The following is a 10939-nucleotide window of genomic DNA, read 5'->3' on the forward strand; positions in this document are numbered from 1 at the left end:
GGTTAAAGGGGCACGACGGCAAAAAATTGTAACATTGAAAATACGTGCAAACATAGACAAATAAGAATTAAGTTTTTTTCCAGAGTAAAATGAGCCATAAATTAATTTTCTCCTATGTTGCTGTCACTTACAGTAAGTAGTAGAAATCTGACAGAAGTGACCGGTTTTGGACTAGTCCATCTCTTCATAGGGGATTCTCAGCAAGGCTTTTATTCTTTATAAAGATATTCCCTAAAAAGGATTTAAACAATGATGCTGGCCAGCTTCCCTGCTCGCTACACAACTTTTTGGCAATTGGACAGAGCAACTGCCATTCACTAAGTGCTTTTGAAAATAAATAAATCCCTGAGAATCCCCTATGAAGAGATGGACTAGTCCAAAACCTGTCGCTTCTTTAAATGTTACAATTTTTTGCCATAGTGCCCCTTTAATGGGGAACAATTCACAGTAGTCTGAGGCAGTGGTGTAACTAGGACTCACTGGGCCCCCCTGCAAAACTTTGGATGAGGCCCCGTTGACCCTGCTGAACACTGAATAGGGACTGTCTACAATTCTTTGTCTGCAAAACTTTGGATGATTCCTTATCAGTGGCTGAGCAGATGCAGTCATTAGAAAAATGGTGTAGAGAGCAGAATTTTTTTTCTCTCCATGCCCTTAGTTGGCAGTCTCTCAGGACAGGGAAAAGAAACTTCTCCCCACACAGGGCCCCCCTGCAGCTTCTGGGCGCCCCTGCGGCTGCATCCTTTGCTGGGTCTATTGTTACGCCACTGGTCTGAGGATATTTCAGCAGAGGGTCAGCAGGAGGAAACAGGAGGAAATCCAGGAGAGAGTAGGACTCTAAATGAAGATATATCTATTGGGGATGCCCATTCGGGTTCTGCAGAATTTAAATTTCTGCATTTTTGATTGGAATTTGGAAATCGGAAAATGGCGATTTATCGCAACCCGGTAATTTAAGCCCAATCACAGAATTTAGAAGCACTGGACCAATCAGAGAATGCAGAATTTTTCTGCAAAAGTTGGATTACCATGGCAATTTTAGATCAATCACAAGACTCTGTTTTTCTTATTTCCGATGTTCAATATCTGATTTTTTTAATGTCAGTTTTTGCATTCTCTGATGAAAAAACAAATCTGAAATAAAACTCTTCAGAAATTGGGAAATCAGAAATCGGAAAATTGGAAATTATAAAGATGGAAATCAGAAAATTGGGAAACAGAAAAACGGAAATTGACATTGGTGGACATCAGAATTTTTGTGAAATCAGAAATGGGCATTTCCAACCAACCCTTATATCTATGTGTAGGTGTATGTATGCAAATAAGACAAGTTGGACACATTCATAACTATTGTGTAAATCTCACAAATGTAAGAAATAATTTCAGGGATCAAGATCAATTTCTCAGTTTTATTGTTATTTGCATTACTTGCGTAAATTTTGTCTAATATTTAACTCTGGCTTTAACAAAATAATGTATAATTTGGGAGAAAATATACAGATTAAAAATCCAGCACTTGAAGCCAATATGGCAAACACCTCCACAGCCACCATGTATTTCCCTCTGGTGCTCAGATAGGCCGGGATCATGGCAATCCAGACACTGCAGAACACCAGCATGCTGAACGTGATGTACTTGGCCTCATTAAAGCTGTCCGGTAATGTCCTCACCATGAAAGCCAGAAGAAAGCTTACAGCTGCCAGAAACCCCATATAACCCAACACAGAGTAGAAACCAATCACTGACCCCTCGTTACACTGAATGATGATCTTCCCTGGAGAAGAAAACATGTCATACTCCTGATAGGGAGGAGACGTTGACAACCAAACAACACAAATTAATCCTTGGACAGAAGAACATGTTAATACAATATAGTTAGACAGTTTATGGCCAACATACTTTTTCCAGGGGCTGTCAGGTTTGGTAGCCTTGAAAGCAATGCAGACAAGGATAGTTTTGGCCAGAATACAGGAGACAGAAACTGAGATGACCCCAAATGACGTTTGTCTTAGCAAACAAGTTATATCTACAGGACGTCCGAGGAACAAGAACACGGAGAGGAAGCTCAGCAAAATGGAGGCCAGAAGAATGATGCTCACAGTCTGGTTATTGGCTTTAACTACTGGTGTATCCAAATAGGAAATAAAAACTTTAAAGGAAATTGCAGTGATGACAGAGCCTAACAGAGACATGATGGAAAGGACGAGAGTCAAGTTATCTTCTTCAAATGACAAATATTCAAATGTTTTTGGAATACAGGCTGTTTTCTTCTCATCTGGCCATTCTTCATCAGGGCATCTCTGGCAATGTTCGCTGTCTGTAGACAAGAACAAACTACAAAAATGATTTAACAGTGGATTTCAGGATAAAATGATACCAAGACTAGGACTGACCAGTGCAATGGCTTCCAATTGTTCAAGTTGAGAGTAATAGCAATCAGATGCACACATAGTTGGATGAGACTGTGGAAGACTCCACACTCATCGTGCACTTTGCCACTAAAGAAAAATGTAGGTGAAGATGAAAGGCAAGTAAGTTAAACGAGTATATCAACTAAAAATAAGAAAGGTGGATTGTAATACTTCTATTGTAATGATCCGCTCAGCTGTCTGCACGGACAGACAGCTGTTTGACCATTCCTTAAGTCTGAGGGCTGCAGGTCTCTGGAAAAGAGACCTGTCTTTGCTTTGCAAGTTTCAGACCTGCTCTGCTGCTGAGGAATTTGCATACATTCGTTATGCAAATTGCCTACCTGCCTCCTTTGAAGGCTGGCAGTATAAATACCATGTTCTCCCAGAATCCTTGGCTGGTCATCTTAATGGTTTGTTACTGCTAAACACTCCTAGAGTGTCAGCCTTGCCTGTTTGTCAAAGATTATCTTAGAGTAATTCTTGGGACTGTACTAGGCATTCCCTCTAGTGCAGTCAGATTGTATTATCTGTTTTGCCTGTACAGTCTTTGTGTCTCGATTACCTTGTTGCCAGCGGTGGTCGGCAGGGAATCGTTCTGTCTGTCTGGGAGTGTAGGCTAGAGCTGCGGTTGCTGCTGCCTGCTCCATCTGTCTGGATCGCACTTGCCCTAGTGGTAGTGGCAGTGCCTCCTTCTGTATCTCAGCCTTTGGGGTGTTAACCAGAGCAGCAGTTGCTACTGGTAGCCCTTCTGTTTATCTGTCTGGATCGCACTTGCCCTAGTGGTAGTGGCAGTGCTTCCTTCTGTATCTCTGCCTTAGGGGTGCTAGCCAGAGCAGCGGTTGCTACTGGCAGCCCCACCTGTCTGTCTTGTCTGATACTAAAGCTTGCTGTAGGCTCAGTGAGGTAACCGTTTAGCAAGCGTTCGCGTTCTCTATTTCGTGTTTGTGTGTCATTGGTCAATTAGGGTGGCACGCTTATCACTGGGCGCCTAACGTGCGGTGATCGTGCAGAAATGCGTTCGCTGTTACAATGAGTGTGGTTTTCGCGTTTAGCTAGCGTTTGTTATTTTCATTATCTTCTCATTGTTGTTTGCTGTGCCTTTGCTACTCTCATGCTCTGTCCTTCTCAGTCTGGTGTCTGTTGGCAATCGCCATTCTTGCGATTGCATTTGCGCTTTCTTTCAGTTGATGTGTGTTCATCGTCGCTGGGGGGCGACTAGATTGGTGAACACACATTCTATCTATCCCTGTGCTATTTCTTTTGAGGGCTATTCAGCCCTGCTTGATCCTGCTCATACAATTCCCAACTGGCATCTGTGGCCGTGCAGAGGCTGTGCTCGTCTGCACTCCACAGCTTCATCTACTGGTGGGAATTACCCTCTACTGGTGCATTGCACCTAACCTGGGTTCTTCCAATTACACGCTTGTGGAGGATTTCCGCCGCGTCAGCGCACGTCTGGTGCGCTGACCACGGAAACGATTCCACAAACGTTACATCTATAAGATGAAGTAGGAAATTCAGTGGTGGAGAACCTAAGAAGGGCGGAGCTATTGAAAGCTTGCTTTACTAACGGAAACATTAGTGTTGCATATTACAGACGAGGAATGGTCCCAGTATGTCAATTAAATATTTTTGTTTCAATACATTTTTGATGAGTTTTGTACATTATTTAACAGCAGGAAAAAAAAACACAATGACTTGGTTATTATAATATCAAAAAGAAACAACAACAACAGCAGATAAAAGCAAAGTGTCAAATCTCTATAAAATTGAGGTTATTACAACCTTAAGACATGCAAGGCTTGTATATCAACAAGGATATTTGGAATCATTAACTTGTTTTCAACTCATTCATTCTGTTATGGTACATTGAGAAACGTTGTATGGAACCTTGTCCTCTGGCATCTGACATGGATATGCAATTTGAAGGTGGTCTGCGAAACCAGAGATGTAAGGGTGGTGGTGGTGGTGGTGGGGGGGGGGGGGAGGTTTACCTGTGCTAAATTAGAATACTAGATAAGTTTGCCAGCTTAATAGAACATGTTCCGATCAATTCCTTTAATCTTAACTTACACTTAATCAAAAATAACTATAATAATTGTGAGAAAGATGGTATATGGGGAGAGTTCCAATATCAGATCAAGAAGCGTCTTGTGGCACATATGATATCAGTTAACATCAGTCTTAGATTAGGAGGAAATTGGTCCAGTCCAATCAGAAAGAGACATGACTGTGAGTGTAACTCGAAGGGGTAATTTGAGGCCTAGGATAATTTGGAGGGTACCAGAGCCCAGTAAGGTTATACCAGTGGATGCTCCCATAACAAAGTAAAGTGTCTGGAAATGAACAACCCCTCCAAGATTTGGGGTAATTATCTAAGGAAAAACGTGAAAGGATTCTAGGGGTAATATACCACTTACAAAGTATGAGTTTCCTGTTCATGCAGCGGACGTATCTAAGGGTATTGAACAGAGCTGTCCTGGCCAAATTAATTGGTATCTCATACATTAAATCATAGTCCCATACATATTTTTTTCTAGGGGCGGTTAATACATATTTGATTATACCACACAGAGATACTACTCACTGCACATTGTAACAAATCTTCTCTCTGCTTCTTTAACCTCTTTAAGGCCGATGGGCGTGAACGCGATGGATGGCTCCCCCAGGACCACCTAACACCAATCAGCGTAAAGTCCTGGGGGCGTGTTTTGCAGGAGATCATGCGCGCCAATGCGTGTGCATCTCTGCTTAAATGACAGAACTCCACTCCGCCTTCAGTCTCCCAGTGGTGATGTTAGATGGGAAATCCACTGTCTCTTTACTCCATACAGTGCTGCAATCTAAGGCAGCACTGTACTGGGGACAGCCGTGTTACACGGCTGTCCCCCTGGTAGGCTCAGAGGTGATCTGCTGTCATAGTTGAATCCTATGACAGTGATTGGCTGGTGGGGGAAGGGAGGGGGGTATACAAAATAAAAAAAATGTATTTTTATTTAAAAAATAAATATATAAATATTTATCAAAAAATAAATAAACATCCTGAAAGTGATCATAGCCCACCAACAGAGAGCTCTGTTGGTGGGCAGAAAAGGAGGGGGGGGGGGGGGAATCACTTGTATGCTAAGTTGTGCAGCCCTGTAGCAACGCCTTAAAACTGCAGTGGCCTAATTTGTAAAAAAAAGTGGCCTGGTCTTTAACCTCCTCAGCGGTAATCGGTGGGCTGATTTCCACGCGGCACGCAGCTAGCACTTTGCTAGCTGCGTGTACAAGCCGATTCGCCGCTACCCGCCACGTTACAGGCCCCCCCCCCCCAAGATCTCTTGCGCAGCCTGACCAATCACCGCCTGGCTGCGCTAAGGGGTGGATCGGGACTCCCGCAGATGCCATGATGTGGATGACGTTGATGACGTCATCTCGATCATCACCATGGTGACAGGGAAAGCCAAACATGGTGACGGGGAAAGCCAAACAGGAAATCCCGTTCTGAACGGGATTTCCTGTTTGCTCTGATCACCAGAGGCGATCGGAAAGGGTGGGGGATGCCGCAGCAAAGCTGCTATCATGCAGCTAGCGCTAGGCTAGCAACATGGATTAAAAAACATTTTTTTTAAAAGTGCTGTGCCGCTTTCCTGGCGGTTTTAATAGACCACCAGGGAGGTTAAGGGAGTTTAAGCCCATGGCCCTTAAGTGGTTAATAGAGTGTTTACTTTATGATGATCTTTAGTTCTTCTCGAGATTTGTATACCAAAAAATGATAATACAGATGATGCCCACAGGAAGGAGAATTTGGAGATTGTTGCTTCCATTTTTTGGAAGTGTTAATACCTAAGGGCAGTGATTTTATTTTGTTCATTTTAGAAAGTGAGGCCCCTGAAATATCTCTTAACCTCCTTAGCGGTAACCCCGTGTGTGTGTGGGTAAGCTGCCGGAGGGTGCAGCTCAGGCCCTGCTGGGCCGATTTACATAATTTTTTTTTTTTTTGCTGGACGCAGCTAGCACTTTGCTAGCTGCGCCAGCACACCGATCGCCGCCGCCCCACGCCCGATCGCCGCTATCCGTTGCGGCGTGCGCCCCCCCAGACCCCGTGCGCTGCCTGGCCAATCAGTGCCAGGCAGCGCCGAGGGGTGGATCGGGACTCCCAATGATGTCCCGACGTCGCTGACGTCGGTGACGTCATCCCGCCCCATCGCCATGGCGACGGGGGAAGCCCTCCAGGAAATCCCGTTCTTTGAACGGGATTTCCTGATCGGAGATCGGCGAAGGCGATCGAAGCGGGCGGGGGGATGCCCTGGGCTCGCTACATGATTTAAAAAAAAAAAAAAAAAAAACTGCTGCGATGCCTCCAGGCGGAATTTTTCATACCGCCAGGAGGGTTAATATGTCACAAACACGAGTTAAAGAGTTAAAACATCATCCACAAAAAGGCTAATTACTGAATTGTGATATTTAATGCCTATTCCTTTTAATACAGGATTTGAGCATATTGTTTCAGCCAAAGTCTCCCTCACCAGGACGAAGATCAGGAGGGGAGAGCGGGCAACCTTGGCAAGAGCCATTTGTGATATTGAATTGTTTTGATAAAAAACCTGACGCATTGACCATTGCTGAGGGTGATTCCTTTTTGTACCCTATCACTTAGCTAACAGTACAAGGCTGACACTGTACATATACCGTATGTCACTAGCCTGCAGTAGGAGAGGAAAATGTGAAATATTTTACTAAATTCTATACCTGCATTTAGGGCTAATTCACATTAGAGGCGCATTTGACAACATTTAAGCACTGGCAATTTTTGAAAATCGCCCAGAAAGCAGCTACACCATGCTTTCCTATGGTGTAGTTCAGATTAGGACATTCCATTCGCTTTCAGTTCAGAAAAGTGCTGCATGTACCATTTTCAAGGCGATTTGCCCTGAATGGATGATATAGGGAAATTGCAAAGCGCTTGAAAAAGAGCTGTGTATAGCGATTTCCCCAGCGCTTTAATGAATAAATACATTGTATTTATTCATTTTCGGAAACAAAGTAATCACTTCCTGACCGAAGTCAAGAAGTGATTTAAATAATCGTTCTGCTAAAGCGCTTACAAAAACACTTCGCAAAAACGCCCCGGGTACAGAAATCGCCGGAAATTGCAAAATAAAGCGTAAAAAATGGCCAAAGTGAACGGAGCACAATGTGAATGAGCCAGTATCCATTTAAAGACCGCTCCACGCCAAATGGCGTGGATGTGGCAGCAGCCCCAGGACTGCCTGAGGCCGATCAGCATGCAGTCCTGGGGGTGGAGTTTGCAAGGGAATGGGCACACCAATGCATGCACATCCCCACTTGAATGACGCAGCTCCACCTGCAGTCCTCCAGCGGCTGATAGGAGACTGTTAGATGGCAAAACTGCTGTCTAAATAGGTACAGCGCTGCGATGTAAGGCAGTGTTGTATTGGGGACAAGCATGTCACTCGGCTGTCCCCTCCAGAGGCACAAAAGCCATCCGCTGTGATAATCTGAAGCCTATCACAGCCGATCGCGCTGATAGGGACTTATTTAAAATAAATTAAAAAAAATATTTGAAAAAAAAAAATAATAGCGATCAGACCCCACCAACAGAAAGCTCTGCCAGTTGGTAAAAAAAGGAGGGGGGGGGGGGGGGGTGGAATAACTTGTGTGCTGAGTTGTGTGGCCCTGCAGCGAGGCCTTAAAGCTGCAGTGGCCAACTTGGTGAAAAATGGCCTGATCTGTAGGTGGGTTTAACACTGCAGTCCTCAAGTGGTTAAAGAGGATTTGGATATTCTCCTTGCATGGAAGAAAATCCATGTTAATAATTACTATATAATAATGGTCTAAGCCTTGTAAGCGTTTTTTTTTCACCTTCTTCTCAATCAAATGGTATATGTAAGGAATCGGTTCAATTTGGTACCGTATTTTATGGTTGACTTTGATGAATGTCTTTTTTCAACCAAACCATGAATAAGAACCTCACCTGTTACATTGGATATTTCTCCCTCTGCACACGGTAAACACTCATAGCAGCAGACATGATGACTATTTCCAGGAGCAATTCTGAACCCAGGAGGACATCTTTCATTGCATTGTGAAGTTGGGACCTTAAAGGGAATATTTAGGGAATATTTAGTTAGTGATGATCATAATCAGCTAATTAAGATTACGTAATTTTTTTTTTTTTTTTTGGCTGAAAACTGAGAAATAATGATTTTTTTCCTATTTTTTTCTTATTATTCCCATTATAATGCATTTAGAATAAAGTATTTCTTAGCATAATTCACCACCCAAAGAAAGCCTAATTGGTAGCGGAAAAAACAAGATATAGATCATTTACATGTGATAAGTAGTGATAAAGTTACTGGGGAATGAAAGGGAGGAGCGCTGAAATGTGAAAATTCCTTTCGTCCATAAGGTGAACAATGCTGAGTCAAAAATGGATTTGCTGGGTTAAAACCTGGAACAAGAACAAAACAAACAAAAACAAGTTTAAAAAAGAAAAGAAAAAATAAATGAATCTATCCTACTAATATTAAGAATGGGAAAGTTCGTATGTTTGGATGTTTGTTACTCGAACGGATTTAAATGAAATTTGGCACATAAATAGTATATTACTGGGAATAACAAATAGGCTACTTTTTATTCCCATAACAACAAAGTGGGTGGAGTCAAATACAAATTACAGTGTTAATGGTAGGGTTCTCAAACTTTGAACAGTTGGTTACCGGGTATTGGGTAACTACTGATTTTCAAAAGGATATTTCATTGCTGCCATTTTTGCACTGTTAATGGCACAAGCCTCAAACCTTGCACAATGAGTTATTGTGTGTTAGGGTTAGAAAAAGGGGGCGTAGCCAACACCAGCCAAATGCTTACCCAGGAAATGTCAGTACATCAGTGAAAGGAGACAAATACAAACTTCAGTGGAAAAGTGTATACTGCAGCAATTCTTACACTGTTAATGGCAGGGTTCTCAAACTTTGCACAATTGGTCACTGGGTGACTGGGATTAATATTCAGAAAAGTGGGTGGAGACTACAAAAGCCAATCAAAATGCATCTATTTATTTTCAAGAGGAATATATAATTGCTTCTATTCTTGCATTGTTAATGGCACAAGCCTCAACCCTGGTACAGTTGGTCATTGGGTGACTGGGGTTCAAATTCAGAAAAGGGGGTGGATCCACAAACAGCCAATCAGATTTGTTTAATCTCAATGCAAATTATTGATGCCACAGAGCACAAAGCTCACATGCTTGGTCATTGAGTAATTATGTGTTAGGTTTAGAAAAAGTTGGCGCAGCCAACACCAGCCAAATACATAACCGGGCAATGCTGGGCAGTCAGCTGGTATATAATAATAATAGTGTGTTGGTGTGGTGGGGACATTAGAGTGTAAGCTTCTCTGGTGCAGAGACTGATGGGAATAGATCAGTGATCTCTGTACAGCGCTGTGGAATATGTCAGAGCTATATAAATCCTACTAATCCTACTAATATAATAAATGGGAAAGTTTGGATGTTTGGATATTTGGATGTTTGGATGTTTGTTACTCGATCACACAAAAATGGCTGAACGGATTTGAATAAAATTTGGCACACACATAGTACACTACCTGGAATAAAGTATAGGATACTTTTTATTCCCATAACCAAAAAGGGGGCGGAGACAAATAAAAATTTCACTGGAAATTGTAAACTGCAGTCATTCTTACACTGTTAATGGTAGGGTTCTCAAACTTTGCACAGTTGGTCATTGGGTGACTGGTATTAATATTCAGAAAGGTGGGTGGAGTCTATAAAAGCCAATAAAAATTAACCTATTGATTTTCAAGGGGAATATTTACATTGCTGCCATTCTTGCACTGTTAAAGGCACAAGCCTCAAACCTGGTACAGTTGATCATTGGGTGACTAGGGTTCAATTTCAGAAAGGGGGTGGAGCCACAAACAGCCAATTAGATTTGTTTCATTTCAATGCAAATTATTGATGCCAAACACCGCAAAGATCACAAACTTGGTAATTGATTAATTGTGTGTTAGGGTTAGAAAAGTAGGCACAGCCAACACCAGCCAAATACATAAGCGGGCAACGCCGGGTCATAAGTGGGCGGAGACAAATACAAATTTTACTGGGAAAATGTAAACAGCAGCCATTCTTACACTGTTAATGGTAGGGTTCTCAAACTTTGCACAGTTGGTTACTGGGTGACTGGGATTAATATTCAGAAAAGTGGGTGGAGTCCATAAAATCCAATCAAAATTAACCTATTGATTTTCAAGGGGAATATTTACATTGCTGCCATTCTTGCACTGTTAATGGCACAAGCCTCAAACCTGGTACAGTTGATCATTGGGTGACTGGGGTTCAATTTCAGAAAGGGGGTGGAGCCACAAACAGTCAATTAGATTTGTTTCATTCCAATGCAAATTATTGATGCCAAACACCGCAAAGCTCACAAACTTGGTAATTGAGTAACTGATTAATTGTGTGTGAGGGTTAGAAAAGTGGGCACAGCCAACACCAGCCA

General features: G+C 42.5%; 1 protein-coding gene across 1 annotated transcript; it reads right to left on the bottom strand.

Annotated features, from left to right (window-relative positions):
* Positions 1-1424: 1424 nt before the first annotated feature.
* On the bottom strand, positions 1425-5864 carry LOC137544112 (vomeronasal type-2 receptor 26-like). The gene is made up of 2 exons (XM_068265217.1): positions 5756-5864; positions 1425-2317 (listed from the first exon to the last, which is right to left on the bottom strand). Exons 1-2 carry the CDS (start codon positions 5862-5864, stop codon positions 1425-1427), a joined length of 1002 nt encoding a protein of 333 aa, XP_068121318.1.
* Positions 5865-10939: the final 5075 nt, after the last annotated feature.

This window comes from Hyperolius riggenbachi, chromosome 1 (assembly GCF_040937935.1).
Source record: "Hyperolius riggenbachi isolate aHypRig1 chromosome 1, aHypRig1.pri, whole genome shotgun sequence".
NCBI lineage: Eukaryota > Metazoa > Chordata > Amphibia > Anura > Hyperoliidae > Hyperolius > Hyperolius riggenbachi.

Bases quoted from the DNA above. Each gene is read 5' to 3' on its own strand.
- LOC137544112 (XM_068265217.1), bottom strand. From the start codon at position 5,864: ATGTTTGGCTTTCCCTGTCACCATGGTGATGATCGAGATGACGTCATC. The intron at 2,318-5,755 runs GTGATTGGTCAG...TCTTGTCTACAG, and splicing joins CCCCTTAGCGCAGCCAGGCG to ACAGCGAACATTGCCAGAGA.